General features: G+C 47.7%; 1 protein-coding gene across 2 annotated transcripts; it reads left to right on the top strand.

Moving 5' to 3' along the window:
• The first annotated feature begins 2548 nt into the window (after window positions 1-2548).
• LOC124038218 (core histone macro-H2A.2-like) lies at window positions 2549-17531 on the top strand. Of its 2 annotated transcripts, none has more exons than XM_046353808.1 (9): window positions 2549-2704; window positions 4064-4255; window positions 4702-4808; window positions 5606-5800; window positions 5943-6050; window positions 12337-12436; window positions 12542-12631; window positions 15439-15613; window positions 16935-17531. In XM_046353808.1, the coding sequence occupies exons 2-9, from the start codon at window positions 4084-4086 to the stop codon at window positions 17098-17100; spliced, it is 1113 nt and encodes a 370-aa protein (XP_046209764.1). In that variant the 5' UTR covers window positions 2549-2704; window positions 4064-4083; the 3' UTR covers window positions 17101-17531. The 2 variants fall into 2 exon arrangements, with proteins under 2 accessions (XP_046209764.1, XP_046209763.1); XM_046353807.1 differs by having other exon boundaries at window positions 2550-2704; window positions 5940-6050.
• Window positions 17532-17562: the final 31 nt, after the last annotated feature.

The following is a 17562-nucleotide window of genomic DNA, read 5'->3' on the forward strand; positions in this document are numbered from 1 at the left end:
CCGACATATAAGATCTAAACCAGACCAGAACTTGTCCATGTAGACCAATTTGGGTTTCCAATTTCTCCAAAAGAATGTGGTTATCGATGGTATCAAAAGCAGCACTAAGGTCTAGGACCACGAGGACAGATGCAGAGCCTCGGTCTGATGCCATTAAAAGGTCATTTACCACCTTCACAAGTGCAGTCTCAGTGCTATGATGGGGTCTAAAACCAGACTCAAACATTTCGTATACATTGTTTGTCTTTCAGGAAGGCAGTGAGTTGCTGCGCAACAGCCTTTTCTACAATTTTTGAGAGGAATGGAAGATTCAATATAGGCCGATAGTTTTTCATATTTTCTGGGTCAAGGTTTGGCTTTTTCAAGAGAGGCTTTATTACTGCCACTTTTAGTGAATTTGGTACGCATCCGGTGGATAGAGAGCTGTTTATTATGTTCAACATAGGAGGGCCAAGAACAGGAAGCAGCTCTTTCAGTAGTTTAGTTGGAATAGGATCCAGTATGCAGCTTGAAGGATTAGAGGCCATGATTATTTTCATCATTGTGTCAAGAGATATAGTACTAAAACACTTGAGTGTCTCTCTTGATCCTAGGTCCTGGCAGAGTTGTGCAGACTCAGGACAACTGAGATTTGAAGGAATACGCAGATTAAAAGAGGAGTCGGACTCGTTAAAAGAAAACGTTTCTTCCAGTCCGTGGTGAGTAATCACTTTTCTGATGTCCAGAAGTTATTTTCGGTCATAAGAGACGGTAGCAGCAACATTATCTACAAAAATAAGTTACACAAAATGCAAAAAATGTAATAAAAAAATTGCACAACTGGTTGGGAGAATGTAAAATATCAGCCATGGTCTTCAGCACAATCTTTTTCAGAGACTTGTCCCAAGGCCACTTCTGCGTTGTCATGGCTGTCCTGTTGTAAGGTGAACCTTCACCCCAGTCTGAGGTCCTGAGTGCTCTGGAGCAGGTTTTCATCAAGGATCTCTGTACTTTTCTCCCTTCATCTCTCCCTCGATCCTGACTAGTCTCCCAGTCCTTGACGCTGAAAAACATCCCCACAGCATGATGCTTCCACCACTATGCTTCACCGTAGGGATGGTGCCAGGTTTCCTTTAGACGTGAGGCTTGGCATGCAGGCCAAAGACCAGAGAATCTTGTTTCTCATGGTCTAAGAGTCTTTAGGTTCCTTTTGGCAAACTCCAAGCGGGCTGTCATGTCCCTTTACTGAGGAGTGACTTCCGTCTGGTCACTCTACCATAAAGGCCCGATTGGTAGAGTGCTGCAGAGATGGTTTACCTTCTGGAACTTTCTCCCATCTCCACAGAGCTCTGTCAGAGTGACCATCGGGTTCTTGGTCACCTCCCTGACAAAGACCCTTCTCCCCTGATTGCTCAGTTTGGTCGGCGGCCAGCTCTTGGAAAAGTCTTGGTGGTTCCAAACTTCTTCCATTTAAGAATGATGGAGGCCACCGTGTTCTTCAGGACCTTCAATGCTGCAGAACTCTTTTGGTACCCTCGACACAATCCTGTCTCAGAGCTCTATGGACAATTCTTTCAACCTCATAGCGTGGTTTTTGCTCTGACAAACACTGTCAATTGTGGGACCTTATATAGACAGGTGTGTGACTTTCCAAATAATGTCCAACCAATTGAATTTACCACAGGTGGACTCAAATCAAGTTGTAGAAACATCAAGGATGATCAATGGAAACATGATACACCTGAGCTCAATTTCGAGTCTCATAGCAAAGGGTCTGAATACTTATGCAAATAAGGCATTTCTGTTTATTTTTATTACACCCACGCCAGGGTCTATGGTTTACAGAGAATGGAGAAAATAAAGAATAGCAAGAATCGTGAAAAATAACATTCAGGACACAAACAGGCAAATAATGGCACAATACAATAGTGATGTGCAGAACGGCATCATGGGAACGCACAGCATGTCGGTCCTTGTCACAGATGGGCTATTGCAGCAGACGACCACACCGGGTTCCACTCTTATCATCTAAAAATAAGAAGAAGCAGCTCCAGTGGGCACGTGATCACCAACACTGGACAATTGAGGAGTGTAAAAACATCACCTGGTTGGAAGAAATTCCGGTTCCTGTTGATTTATGCCAATGGCAGAATCAGGATTTGGCGTAAACAGCATTAGTCCATGGCCCCATCCTGCTGGTGTCAACGGTACAAGCTGCTGGTGGTGTAATGATATGGGGAATGTTTCCCTGGCTCTCATTAGGTCCCTTGATACCAATTGAACAACGTTTGAACACCACATCTTGCAGAATACATGTCTGAAGAATTCAGGCTGTTCTGGAGGCCAGGTACTAGATTGGTGTACCTAATAAACTGTGTATATGTATCCAGAATGTATAATTTACACGTTTTCCAAACTGCTCTATAGGCATACAAGGCCAAATTCAGTCGTATATATTCAAGCAAATTGCGTTACTTTCAACCAACATTCTTGTCCCCTTCAAGCCATGTTAAGGGGGCGTTTTCATTCTATTTTCCCCGGACTGAATTTTTCCCCTTTGCAGCATCAGTAGTAGTAAGCCAGCCCCCTATGTAGCCTATGTACGTACGGTGGTTGTAGTTTTATTAACAGGATCCGCATAAGGGCAGCGAATACCGCCATTCTTCTGAGACTTGTGAAAGAGAAGATCAGGCCTGCATCGATTCGTGTAAAGGAGGACAAACAGGTATCAAACTTGGATAAATTCACTCTGGCGCATATTCGGTTTATTGCGTTTTGGGTCGAGCTGCGTCTCCGAAAAAACGTTCCTTTCCGACCATGTCTGATGAGATTACACATCCAATGGATTGAAAACAAAATGGAGGTTGCGCTGTAGCATGGGAGGAACATAATTACAAGAAAGGTTATGGCCCGATGTCCCAGACATTTCTATTTGAGAACAACAGCCGCGAATGTCTAGTGGATAGGCAACCAATTTAAAGCAAGGCCATTGATTAGATAGACAGTTAGTTAGGTGTGCATAATCCTGTTGCGATAGGAGGAGACGGTCAGAAGAAAAACGTATCAAGGGGTTATTTTTTATTCCTGCATAATGGCGCGCAAATGTATAAACATTTGTCATATTCATTAATTTTTGTACATTTAATATTGCTATGTCGTTTAGGATCTGTAGTTACGTTTAAGACGTCATATTTGACACAAAAAAAACATTAATTAAATTACTGTTCGTCGAGTAGCCTATTGTAAGCTATTATATTAGGTGGCATGATCTTTTGTTCTTTTATTTTTCATGTGCATGTGAGCAATCCAGAATCCAAAACGCATTCAAGATGCACAAATCAATGCATTCGAAAGAATATATGTCGGGTCTCAGATTGCAAATGCCATTTCCAAAACTGGAGTCTGTAGGCCACCGCGGCCGTTTTCTGTACGGTATTATTGAGTTTGTTTACATAGTTACCTTTGGGAAAGTACGTTGGCTACCCTTACTATCTTCACCTTGAAAAGCAGACTAAATACTATACAAATATTAAGTATTTACAAAAAATAAATAAAAATACTAATTCGTTAATCAAATAATCCTATATGGCGCGCAATTTAATTCTTAAATATTGTAGGCCTCTTATTCCATCGTATTTTGGAATTGTCTTCCAATTATATCTGTTAGTGTGCTTTGCTAGTTTTAGTCAGTCTCTGATCTTATCAGCTTTGCAAACTAGACTGCAATATAATAGTGTAACGATGATGCAATGAAGTGGAGCGATAATGAGTGGTCAAATAGCCTGCTGACAAGTTCCAACTTTTCCCGCTCAGACTTGGTTATGCTACATGTACACGCCAGCATCTAGTCAATGTATGGAAGCTTCAACGTGGCACATTGCAAGCTTTTGGAGGCGTAAATTGAGTCTTTATAAAATTCATTTGGGCAAACAAAACAGGTGGTAATTATAAAAACTGTTTTGCACATTGCTGTAGTGTATTTCAATTGATTGATCGTTGCCTGTACAGTACAAGTGACCCATTTAGTTTCAATCGCCATCCTTAATAAAAACTAACCATGGTAAATGGACTGTTGTTCTCCCAGGTAGACGTAGCTGAGGCAAGATGTCAGCCCGAGGAGGGAAGAAGAAGAGCACCAAACTGTCCCGCTCTGCCAGAGCAGGGGTCATCTTTCCTGTGGGGAGGATGATGAGGTATCTACGCACAGGGACCCACAAGTACCGCATCGGCATGGGGGCACCCGTCTACATGGCAGCCGTCATAGAGTACCTGGCAGGTTGTTGTCTCACATCTTCAATTCAGTTGTGTATCTAAAATATATACTGAATAAAAATATAAATGCAACATGTAAAGTGTTGATTTCATGAGCTGAAATAAAAGATCCCAGAAATATCCCATATGCACAAAAAGCTTATTTCTCTCAAATTTTGTGCACAAATTTGTTTACATTTCTGTTAGTGAGCATTTCTCCTGTAGCCAAGATTATTCAACCACCTGACAGGTGTGGCATATCAAGAAGCTGATTAAACAGCATGACCATTACACACTTGATGAGAAAACAACAATTGAATACGTTAGAATAAGGCTGTAACGTAACAAAATGTTGAAAAAGTCAAGGGGTCTGAATACTTTCTGAATGCACTGTATTGTTGTTCAGTATATAACTGATACTTTATCATTTGTGTCTGAAGATTTTCTAATGACATTCATTTATTTGTTTAGCTGAGATTTTGGAGTTGGCAGGAAATGCAGCAAGGGACAACAAAAAAGGCAGAATAACTCCTCGGCACATTAAACTGGCTGTAGCCAACGACGAGGAGCTCAACCAGGTACAGTATTATTCCCATTAAAATAGGCCAACATTTAGAAAATGTCAGTGTTTGTCGCTCCACTTCATTGCATCATCGTTACACTATTATATTGCAGTATATTTCCCAATAGGGATCCATGAAACTATGATGAAGGTTGTCTCTGTCTTAAGGGTTCAAGAAGGTACAGATGACGCCATATGGCATTGGGCATTAACTGCCACCGCTTCGTGGTTAACCCCAAGTGGATTTAAAAAAAATTGAGGCCCGATATCCTGACAAGACATACAGTGCTGTGAAAAAGTATTTGCCCCCTTTTTGATTTTCTCTATTTTTGATACTGTTATCAGGTCTTCAACAAAAACCTAATATTATTAGATCAAGGGAACCATAGTTTACAAATAACCAGAAAAATGTATACTTTAATTTATTTAATAAACATCCAACAATCAGTAACTGGTTGTGGCACCTTTAGCTGCAATGACTGCAACCAAATGCTTCCTGTCGTTGTTGATCCAGTCTCACGTCACTGTGGAGGAGTTTTGGGTCACTCAGCCATGCAGAGCTGCTTTAACTCAGTGACATTTGTGGGTTTTCAAGCATGAACTGCTCATTTCAAGTCCTGCCACAAAATCTCAATTGGGGTTTAGGTTTGGACTTAAACTAATTCCACTTAATAGACCATGTTCTTTATCATTTCGGCAGGATTGTTTTACCACTTGACTAGTAAAGTATTTCTCAGAGCAAAGAAATTGACCAATGATAGACTGAATACCTATTGAATAGTAAACTAATTCACCTGTTCTTTGGCCTCTCAGCTTCTCCGAGGGGTGACCATATCAAACGGAGGGGTCCTGCCTCGTATCCACCCGGAACTATTGTCCAAGAAGAGGGGCAGCCGAGTGAAAGTGGACACTCAGGTGACCGTGCCAGAGAAGAGGGCGGAACGCGTCAAGAGCATCAAGAAACCCACCACCAAAAAAGGCAAAGGCAAACCAGGCCGCAAGTCAAGGGTCAGTACACATGAATGATGGCAAACAGCTCAATATTTGTCAATGTGTTTGTTATAGTGTTATAAGAAGCATGAATGTGTTTATTATAGTGTTATAAGAAGCATGAATGTGTTCTGTTTTTCATTGATTCCGTGATAAGAAGAGCACAGAAAACGACAAAGAAGCTGTCGTAGCCAACTCAACAGTGGAAGATGGACCAGGCGATGGATTCACTATCCTCTCAGCGAAAAGCCTGTTCCTTGGACAAAAGGTATCATGTCAGTTATGAAAAAACTGTCATTCTGTGACACCTATTGTAAAGATACGTATGTGTATATAATGTATTTGAACACCCCTTTAAATGAGTGGATTCTGATATTTCAGCCACATCCATTGCTGACAGGTATAAAATCGAGCACACAGCCATGCAATCTCCATAGACAAACATTGGCAGTAGAATGGCCCATACTGAAGAGCTCAGTGACTTTCAACGTGGCACTGTCATAGGATGCTACCTTTCCAACAAGTCAGTTCATCAAATGTCTGCCCTGGTCAACTGTAAGTGCTGTTATTGTGAAGTGGAAACGTCTAGGAGCAACAATGGCTCAGCCACGAAGTGTTAGGCCAAATCGCTTGTCCTCGGTTGCAACGCTCACTACAGAGTTCCAAACTGCCTCTGGAAGCAACGTTAGCACAATAAATGTTAGTCGGGAGCTTCATAAAATGGGTTTCCATGGCTGAACAGCTTCACACAAGCCTAAAATCACCATGCACAATGTCAAGCTTGCCGCCATTGGACTCCGGAGCAGTGGAAATGTGTTCTTTGGAGTGATGAATCAATCACACTTCACCATCTGGCAGTCCGTCGGACGAATTTGGGTTTGGCGGATGCCGGGAGAACGCTACCTGCCTGAATGCATAATGCTAACTGTAAAGATTGGTGCAGGTGTAATAATGTCCTGGGGTGTAATGTCGTTCGTCTGCTGTTAGAAGAGAGGCAGACCGAAATGCAGCGTGTAGGTTACTCATGACCTTTAATAAAGATAAAGCGGTACATGAAATAATTGAAAATACAAAAACAACAAACAAGTGAAACAAATTACAGCCTATCTGGTGACTAACACAAAGACAGGTACAATCGCCCACGAAATACAACGCGCACTCACTCAGGCTGCCTAAATACGGTTCCCAATCCGAGACAACGAGAATCAGCTGACTCCAATTAGGAATCGCCTCAGGCAGCCAAGCCTAACTAGACACACCCCTACTAATACACACTCCTAATTAATACAAACCCCAATACGAAATACAACATAAACCCATGTCACACCCTGGCCTACCCAAACATATAACAAAAACACAAGATACAATGACCAAGGCGTGACAGAACCCCCCCCTAAGGTGCGGACTCCGGGACGCACCTCAAGAGCATAGGGAGGGTCCGGGTGGGCGTCTGTCCATGGTGGCGGTTCTGGCTCGGGACGTGGACCCCACTCCATAAATGTCCTAGTTCCTCCCCTTCGCGTCCTAGGATAATCCACCTTCTCCGCCGACCATGGCCTAATAGTCCTCGCCCTGATCCCCACATAACTGAGGGCAGCTCGGGACCGAGGGCAGCTCGGGACCGAGGGCAGCTCGGGACCGAGGGGCAGCTCGGGACCGAGGGGCAGCTCGGGACCGAGGGGCAGCTCGGGACCGAGGGGCAGCTCGGGACCGAGGGGCAGCTCGGGACAGAGGGGCAGCTCGGGACAGAGGGGCAGCTCGGGACAGAGGGGCAGCTCGGGACAGAGGGGCAGCTCGGGACAGAGGGGAAGCTCGGGACAGAGGGGCAACTCGGGACAGAGGGGCAACTCGGGACAGAGGGGCAACTCGGGATAGAGGGGCAGCCCGGGACCGAAGCAGCCCGGTACTGAGGGGAAGCCCGGTACTGAGGGGAAGCTCGGTACTGAGAGGAAGCTCGGTACTGAGAGGAAGCTCGGTACTGAGAGGAAGCTCGGTACTGAAAGGGAGCCCAGTACAGAGAGGAAGCTCAGTACTGAGAGGAAGCTCAGGCAGGTAGTAGGCTCCGGTAAATCCTGGCTGGCTGGTGGACCTGGATGATTAAGGTTGTCTGGCCGATCTAGAAGATCTTGGTAGACTGGCACTTCTGGCAGACTGGCACTTCTGGTGGATCCTGGCAGACTGGTAACGCTGGGCCGACAGGAGACTCCGGCAGCACAGGAGAGGAGAAAGGCTCTGGCTGAGCTGAACAGGCGGGAGACTCCGATAGCACAGGAGGGGAGAAAAGCACTGGCTGTGCTGAACAGGTGATGCGCACTGGACGCGCTGGGCCGACTGGGAGCACTGGTGGCGCTGGACAGACAGGAGACTCCGGCAGCGCAGGAGAGGAGAAAAGCTCTGGCTGCGCTAAACAGGCGAGGCGCACTGGAGGCCTGGTGCGTGGTGCTGGAACTGGTGGTACTGGCGCGAGGACACGCACAGGATGCCTGGTGCGGGGAGCTGCTACCGGAGGACTGGTGTGTAGAGGTGGCTCTGGATAGACCAGACCGTGCAGGCGCACTAGAGCTCTAGAGCACCGAGCCTGCCCAAGCTTACCTGGCTCGATGCCCACTCTAGCCCGGCCAATAGGAAGGGCTGGTATGTGTCGCAGCTGGCTCTGCACCCGCACTGGAAACACCGTGCGCTCCATAGCATAACACGGTGCCTGCCCGGTCTCTCTAGCCCAACGGTGAGCACAGGGAGTATGCGCAGGTTTCCTACCTGGCATAACTATTCTTCCTTTTAGCCCCCCCACAATATTTTTTTTGGGGTGACTTTCCGGTTTCCAACCGCGTCGCCGTGCTGCCTCCTCATACATACGCCTCTCTGCTTTAGCTGCCTCTATTTCCTCCTTGGGACGGCGATATTCTCCCGGCTGCTCCCAGGGTCCTTGCCGTCTAATTCCTCCTCCCATGTCCAAATCTCCAAATGATGCATTCTCTCCTATTGCAACTGCTCTTCACGATTAACAGGGAGAGTAGGCTCAGGTCTGTTTCCTGACTCAGCCACTCTCTCTCTGCGCTTTCCCCTGTTACCTTCAGTTTTCGCTCTGTATAGCAATGCTTTCCTTCTCGATTCCATACGTGTATAGCCCTCTTCGCATTGCTGTAGGGAATCCCAGGCGGGCTCTTGCACTCGCTCTGGGTCGGCTGCCCACCTGTCGATTTCTTCCCACGTCGTATAATCCCTGCTTCTGCCGTCCATATCGTCCTCCTTTAGCTCCTGCCAGTTCACACGCTGCTCGGTCTGTGAATCGTGGTGGGTGAGTCTGTAATGTCGTTCGTCTGCTGTTAGAAGAGAGGCAGACCGAAATGCAGCGTGTAGGTTACTCATGACCTTTAATAAAGATAAAGCGGTACATGAAATAATTGAAAATACAAAAACAACAAACAAGTGAAACAAATTACAGCCTATCTGGTGACTAACACAAAGACAGGTACAATCGCCCACGAAATACAACGCGCACTCACTCAGGCTGCCTAAATACGGTTCCCAATCCGAGACAACGAGAATCAGCTGACTCCAATTAGGAATCGCCTCAGGCAGCCAAGCCTAACTAGACACACCCCTACTAATACACACTCCTAATTAATACAAACCCCAATACGAAATACAACATAAACCCATGTCACACCCTGGCCTACCCAAACATATAACAAAAACACAAGATACAATGACCAAGGCGTGACAGAACCCCCCCCTAAGGTGCGGACTCCGGGACGCACCTCAAGAGCATAGGGAGGGTCCGGGTGGGCGTCTGTCCATGGTGGCGGTTCTGGCTCGGGACGTGGACCCCACTCCATAAATGTCCTAGTTCCTCCCCTTCGCGTCCTAGGATAATCCACCTTCTCCGCCGACCATGGCCTAATAGTCCTCGCCCTGATCCCCACATAACTGAGGGGCAGCTCGGGACCGAGGGGCAGCTCGGGACCGAGGGGCAGCTCGGGACCGAGGGGCAGCTCGGGACCGAGGGGCAGCTCGGGACCGAGGGGCAGCTCGGGACCGAGGGGCAGCTCGGGACCGAGGGGCAGCTCGGGACAGAGGGGCAGCTCGGGACAGAGGGGCAGCTCGGGACAGAGGGGCAGCTCGGGACAGAGGGGCAGCTCGGGACAGAGGGGAAGCTCGGGACAGAGGGGCAACTCGGGACAGAGGGGCAACTCGGGACAGAGGGGCAACTCGGGATAGAGGGGCAGCCCGGGACCGAAGCAGCCCGGTACTGAGGGGAAGCCCGGTACTGAGGGGAAGCTCGGTACTGAGAGGAAGCTCGGTACTGAGAGGAAGCTCGGTACTGAGAGGAAGCTCGGTACTGAAAGGGAGCCCAGTACAGAGAGGAAGCTCAGTACTGAGAGGAAGCTCAGGCAGGTAGTAGGCTCCGGTAAATCCTGGCTGGCTGGTGGACCTGGATGATTAAGGTTGTCTGGCCGATCTAGAAGATCTTGGTAGACTGGCACTTCTGGCAGACTGGCACTTCTGGTGGATCCTGGCAGACTGGTAACGCTGGGCCGACAGGAGACTCCGGCAGCACAGGAGAGGAGAAAGGCTCTGGCTGAGCTGAACAGGCGGGAGACTCCGATAGCACAGGAGGGGAGAAAAGCACTGGCTGTGCTGAACAGGTGATGCGCACTGGACGCGCTGGGCCGACTGGGAGCACTGGTGGCGCTGGACAGACAGGAGACTCCGGCAGCGCAGGAGAGGAGAAAAGCTCTGGCTGCGCTAAACAGGCGAGGCGCACTGGAGGCCTGGTGCGTGGTGCTGGAACTGGTGGTACTGGCGCGAGGACACGCACAGGATGCCTGGTGCGGGGAGCTGCTACCGGAGGACTGGTGTGTAGAGGTGGCTCTGGATAGACCAGACCGTGCAGGCGCACTAGAGCTCTAGAGCACCGAGCCTGCCCAAGCTTACCTGGCTCGATGCCCACTCTAGCCCGGCCAATAGGAAGGGCTGGTATGTGTCGCAGCTGGCTCTGCACCCGCACTGGAAACACCGTGCGCTCCATAGCATAACACGGTGCCTGCCCGGTCTCTCTAGCCCAACGGTGAGCACAGGGAGTATGCGCAGGTTTCCTACCTGGCATAACTATTCTTCCTTTTAGCCCCCCCACAATATTTTTTTTGGGGTGACTTTCCGGTTTCCAACCGCGTCGCCGTGCTGCCTCCTCATACATACGCCTCTCTGCTTTAGCTGCCTCTATTTCCTCCTTGGGACGGCGATATTCTCCCGGCTGCTCCCAGGGTCCTTGCCGTCTAATTCCTCCTCCCATGTCCAAATCTCCAAATGATGCATTCTCTCCTATTGCAACTGCTCTTCACGATTAACAGGGAGAGTAGGCTCAGGTCTGTTTCCTGACTCAGCCACTCTCTCTCTGCGCTTTCCCCTGTTACCTTCAGTTTTCGCTCTGTATAGCAATGCTTTCCTTCTCGATTCCATACGTGTATAGCCCTCTTCGCATTGCTGTAGGGAATCCCAGGCGGGCTCTTGCACTCGCTCTGGGTCGGCTGCCCACCTGTCGATTTCTTCCCACGTCGTATAATCCCTGCTTCTGCCGTCCATATCGTCCTCCTTTAGCTCCTGCCAGTTCACACGCTGCTCGGTCTGTGAATCGTGGTGGGTGAGTCTGTAATGTCGTTCGTCTGCTGTTAGAAGAGAGGCAGACCGAAATGCAGCGTGTAGGTTACTCATGACCTTTAATAAAGATAAAGCGGTACATGAAATAATTGAAAATACAAAAACAACAAACAAGTGAAACAAATTACAGCCTATCTGGTGACTAACACAAAGACAGGTACAATCGCCCACGAAATACAACGCGCACTCAGGCTGCCTAAATACGGTTCCCAATCCGAGACAACGAGAATCAGCTGACTCCAATTAGGAATCGCCTCAGGTAGCCAAGCCTAACTAGACACACCCCTACTAATACACACTCCTAATTAATACAAACCCCAATACGAAATACAACATAAACCCATGTCACACCCTGGCCTACCCAAACATATAACAAAAACACAAGATACAATGACCAAGGCGTGACATGGGGCTGCTTTTTACGGTTTGGGCTAGGCCCCTTTAGTTCCAGTGAAGGGAAATCTTAACGATACAGAATAGCAAGGTCCATACAGAAATGGTTTGTCGAGATTGGTGTGGAAGAATTTGAGTGGCCTGCACAGAGCCTTGACCTCAACCCCATCGAACACCTTTGGTATGAATTGGAACGCCGAATGCGAGCCAGGCCTAATCTCCCAACGTCACTGCCCGACTTCATTAACGCTCGTGGCTCAATGGAAGCAAGTCCCTGTTCCAATATCTAGCAGCAATGTTCCAATATCTAGTGGAAAGCCTTCCCAGAAGAGTTGAGGCTGTTATAGCAGCAAAGGGGGTACCAACTCCATATTAATGCCCATGATTTTGGAATGCGGTGTTTGACCAGCAGGTGTCCAAATACACCTTGGTCATGACGTGTATCCATTAAGTTTCTTAGTAACTTTGTCATAACTTCAACTCTATATCCCCTTAAACAGCTTTCACTAACAGAGAGTGAAATTGGCAAGATTGGAACGATCAAGGTGGAGGGAATCATCAACCCCACAAATGCTGAGATGGACCTCAAAGAGGGAGTGGGTGAGGATGCCAGACCTGCTCATCTTTTCATCTTAGAATCGCGAAAGCTTTACAGCCCATTATACTTTTGACTCATTCTTACCTGTTGTGTGCTGTGGTCTGCAGGCAATGCCCTGGAGAAGGCAGGTGGGCGGGACTTCTTGGAGGCAGTGAAAGAACTGAGGAAAGCACAGGGACCTCTGGAGGTAGCATCAGGTATTTACATTTACATTTAAGTCATTTAGCAGACGCTCTTATCCAGAGCGACTTACAAATTGGTGCATTCACCTTATGACATCCAGTGGAACAGTCACTTTACAATAGTGCATCTAAATCTTAAGGGGGGAGGGATTACTTATCCTATCCTAGGTATTCCTTAAAGAGGTGGGGTTTCAGGTGTCTCCGGAAGGTGGTGATTGACTCCGCTGTCCTGGCGTCGTGAGGGAGTTTGTTCCACCATTGGGGGGCCAGGGCAGCGAACAGTTTTGACTGGGCTGAGCGGGAGCTGTACTTCCTCAGTGGTAGGGAGGCGAGCAGGCCAGAGGTGGATGAACGCAGTGCCCTTGTTTGGGTGTAGGGCCTGATCAGAGCCTGGAGGTACTGAGGTGCCGTTCCCCTCACAGCTCCGTAGGCAAGCACCACGGTCTTGTAGCGGATGCGAGCTTCAACTGGAAGCCAGTGGAGAGAACGGAGGAGCGGGGTGACGTGAGAGAACTTGGGAAGGTTGAACACCAGACGGGCTGCGGCGTTCTGGATGAGTTGAAGGGGTTTAATGGCACAGGCAGGGAGCCCAGCCAACAGCGAGTTGCAGTAATCCAGACGGGAGATGACAAATGCCTGGATTAGGACCTGCGCCGCTTCCTGTGTGAGGCAGGGTCGTACTCTGCGGATGTTGTAGAGCATGAACCTACAGGAACGGGCCACCGCCTTGATGTTGGTTGAGAACGACAGGGTGTTGTCCAGGATCACGCCAAGGTTCTTGGCGCTCTGGGAGGAGGACACAATGGAGTTGTCAACCGTGATGGCGAGATCATGGAACGGGCAGTCCTTCCCCGGGAGGAAGAGCAGCTCCGTCTTGCCGAGGTTCAGCTTGAGGTGGTGATCCGTCATCCACACTGATATGTCTGCCAGACATGCAGAGATGCGATTCGCCACCTGGTCATCAGAAGGGGGAAAGGAGAAGATTAATTGTGTGTTGTCTGCATAGCAATGATAGGAGACACCATGTGAGGTTATGACAGAGCCAAGTGACTTGGTGTATAGCGAGAATAGGAGAGGGCCAAGAACAGAGCCCTGGGGGACACCAGTGGTGAGAGCGCGTGGTGAGGAGACAGATTCTCGCCACGCCACCTGGTAGGAGCGACCTGTCAGGTAGGACGCAATCCAAGCGTGGGCCGCGCCGGAGATGCCCAACTCGGAGAGGGTGGAGAGGAGGATCTGATGGTTCACAGTATCGAAGGCAGCCGATAGATCTAGAAGGATGAGAGCAGAGGAGAGAGAGTTAGCTTTAGCAGTGCGGAGCGCCTCCGTGATACAGAGGAGAGCAGTCTCAGTTGAATGACTAGTCTTGAAAACTGACTGATTTGGATCAAGAAGGTCATTCAGAGAGAGATAGCGGGAGAGCTGGCCAAGGACGGCACGTTCAAGAGTTTTGGAGAGAAAAGAAAGAAGGGATACTGGTCTGTAATTGTTGACATCGGAGGGATCGAGTGTAGGTTTTTTCAGAAGGGGTGCAACTCTCGCTCTCTTGAAGACGGAAGGGACGTAGCCAGCGGTCAGGGATGAGTTGATGAGCGAGGTGAGGTAAGGGAGAAGGTCTCCGGAAATGGTCTGGAGAAGAGAGGAGGGGATAGGGTCAAGCGGGCAGGTTGTTGGGCGGCCGGCCGTCACAAGACGCGAGATTTCATCTGGAGAGAGAGGGGAGAAAGAGGTCAGAGCACAGGGTAGGGCAGTGTGAGCAGAACCAGCGGTGTCGTTTGACTTAGCAAACGAGGATCGGATGTCGTCGACCTTCTTTTCAAAATGGTTGACGAAGTCATCTGCAGAGAGGGAGGAGGGGATTCAGGAGGGAGGAGAAGGTGGCAAAGAGCTTCCTAGGGTTAGAGGCAGATGCTTGGAATTTAGCGTGGTAGAAAGTGGCTTTAGCAGCAGAGACAGAGGAGGAAAATGTAGAGAGGAGGGAGTGAAAGGATGCCAGGTCCGCAGGGAGGCGAGTTTTCCTCCATTTCCGCTCGGCTGCCCGGAGCCCTGTTCTGTGAGCTCGCAATGAGTCATCGAGCCACGGAGCGGGAGGGGAGGACCGAGCCGGCCTGGAGGATAGGGGACATAGAGAGTCAAGGGATGCAGAGAGGGAGGAGGGTTGAGGAGGCAGAATCAGGAGATAGGTGGGAGAAGGTTTGAGCGGAGGGAAGAGATGATAGGATGGAAGAGGAGAGAGTAGCGGGGGAGAGAGAACGAAGGTTGGGACGGCGCGATACCATCCGAGTAGGGGCAGTGTGGGAGGTGTTGGATGAGAGCGATAGGGAAAAGGATACAAGGTAGTGGTCGGAGACTTGGAGGGGAGTTGCAATGAGGTTAGTGGAAGAACAGCATCTAGTAAAGATGAGGTCGAGCGTATTGCCTGCCTTGTGAGTAGGGGGGGAAGGTGAGAGGGTGAGGTCAAAAGAGGAGAGGAGTGGAAAGAAGGAGGCAGAGAGGAAAGAGTCAAAGGTAGACGTGGGGAGGTTAAAGTCGCCCAGAACTGTGAGAGGTGAGCCGTCCTCAGTATGGAGACACGGACACCCAAACTATTATCAAATCTGCTGGATGAAAGGGTTTTTGCTTTTGTTTGGTTATAAAAGGATGCAATTACTGAATGTGCTTTACAGCATAATCCATCGAAATACAGCATAATCCACTTGATTGAAACATATCGTCTCACCTCACTTCAAGACCATCCTTATAGGTACACTGTCAATGCTACATTTAAACCTACACGTGAAGAGTGAAGTGTCAGTGTGTGTGTGTGCGTCTTCGTCCTGTAGTTGCGGTGAGCCAGGCCAGTGGGATGCCAGCTCGTTTTGTCATCCACTGTAACATCCCTCAGTGGGGCTCGGAGAAGTGTGAGGACCAGCTGGAGAAGACTGTCAAGGCCTGTCTCTCTGCTGCAGAGGAGAAGAAACTCAAGTCCGTGGCCTTCCCCTCACTTCCTGCTGGCCGGTGAGACTTACAGCTTTAAAGGACAATTCCACCCAAAAACTACCTTTTGGTATTTGTTTCGTTAGTACATTGTTAGATATGACATTCAAAATACAGAAATACAGCCAGTATGATGTTTAAATCTATACCTGTAGCTAGGTTTCCAGCAATTTGTCAAACGATATTCAAGCGAATATTCTCATTCACACAAAATAATATGCCCATACAGATTGCCATATCTTGATTTGATCACTGTCAAAATTCAAATGAGCCTCGTGATTTACATACATTCACTGAAAACCCGCAGATCTCTTGCTTGCTCAAACACTAAAGCACCAGACAGAATACATTTCCCAGTACTCCAACTTTCAAAATGTTAAAAAATGCAGCCATACATCAACTGTCGTTTTATATAGCTTAGTAACAAGCTAGATGTTGGTCTCCACTATGACACACAAGTGTATCTGAAATGCAGCTGTACGCTACATATAGCCTATCAAAATTAAGATCTAACATCTGTATTACCAGCAGCGGTGTTTTTCTATCAAACTGGCGAACACAAAACACACTTAACTTTTTTATTTACTGAATAGAAAAACTGAAATTGTATTTGTTTTTAAATAGGTCGATGGTTTGGGCACAAAGTCTGCTTTAAACAGCAAATGTGCCCACTCTGGTCTCGGCGTGCGCTCTAGCCAACAGCTCGCCGATACAGTGCAGAGGGATACAGTGCAGAGGGCACCAATCAAAACATAAAATAAGAACCCTTGATATCTATTAAGCTTATCATGCACTTTCACCAACCTGTGAAGTTTATTATAATTTATTTAATCTGTAGCCTAATCTGCATGCTTTTTCAAGATGTAGTGGGAGGATTATACAACATATCACGTGACTGAAAATGTACCTCGACGTGGTTATTCTAACAACAATTGCACAATAAATTGTTGCATAATCGTATCACAGCCCCACCTTTGTGTAGCGTATTTTGTTTTGTCGACAATTTGACCGTTTCCATCAGGCCTGTAGTGAGTTTATCAGACAGGCACTTGACTCACACAAATGGTTGGATGGTAACCTGCTGAGTAACAATAACAATGTTATTTTAAAGGTACAATTCATAAGTTTGGTTTCCAGTAATAGAAAAAGGGGCCTCGGCGGTCTGAACTAGGGCTCTCAATTTCTTTCCTCGATTCCTTCTTAAAACACATTTGAGAAAAAGGTCCAGGGAGGGACCTTGAACCTTATACTCAAATAAGGTTCAGGAAGCAGCAAGGAGATAGGAATTGCAGAAAGACTCATTGAAATTGAGCTCACATCTGTGCATCTCTCCTGGTTCTAGGAATGGATTCCCAAAGCAAACAGCCGCCCAGCTGATCCTCAAGGCAATCTCCAACCATTTTGTCTCCGCAACGACCTCTTCCCTGAAAAACATTTACTTTGTACTGTTTGACAGCGAGAGCATCGGAATATACCTTCAGGAAATGGCCAAGCTGGATGCCAAGTGAAGATGAGCTAAAGAGATGCTCGATTTGGGGTGTTTTTTAACGGTTGCAGTTGTATTTCAGATGGATCTTTGTTTTTGCAGCTGGTATAGTGTGATGGAAGATGCTGTAAGTAGGTGTTTTTGACGACATCGGGTAGCCCTCGGAAGGTGTTAAAACATTTTTTTTTGTGAGTGAAGTACTGTATGCATTTATGTTACCGTCTTCCTTTTACGGGATTGCATTATTTTTAGACTAGATTAAATGAATAATCCCCATGGCTTGTCATTCGTATCCCTTATTTACTGATATTGTTTTTACATTCCATGTACAAAGACAATTTTAACAGTTGTTTTTCTGCCAGAATCACTCTGTAGTTTCTGATACAGTTAGTTTACTAAGAAAAAAAAAAGTGTTTCACATTCTGTATGAAATAAAAATCCAGATGTTTTGCACCACAGATCCAGCTGTGATTTGATTAATGCA

The sequence above is a fragment of the Oncorhynchus gorbuscha genome, linkage group LG06, assembly GCF_021184085.1.
Source record: "Oncorhynchus gorbuscha isolate QuinsamMale2020 ecotype Even-year linkage group LG06, OgorEven_v1.0, whole genome shotgun sequence".
Taxonomy (NCBI): domain Eukaryota; kingdom Metazoa; phylum Chordata; class Actinopteri; order Salmoniformes; family Salmonidae; genus Oncorhynchus; species Oncorhynchus gorbuscha.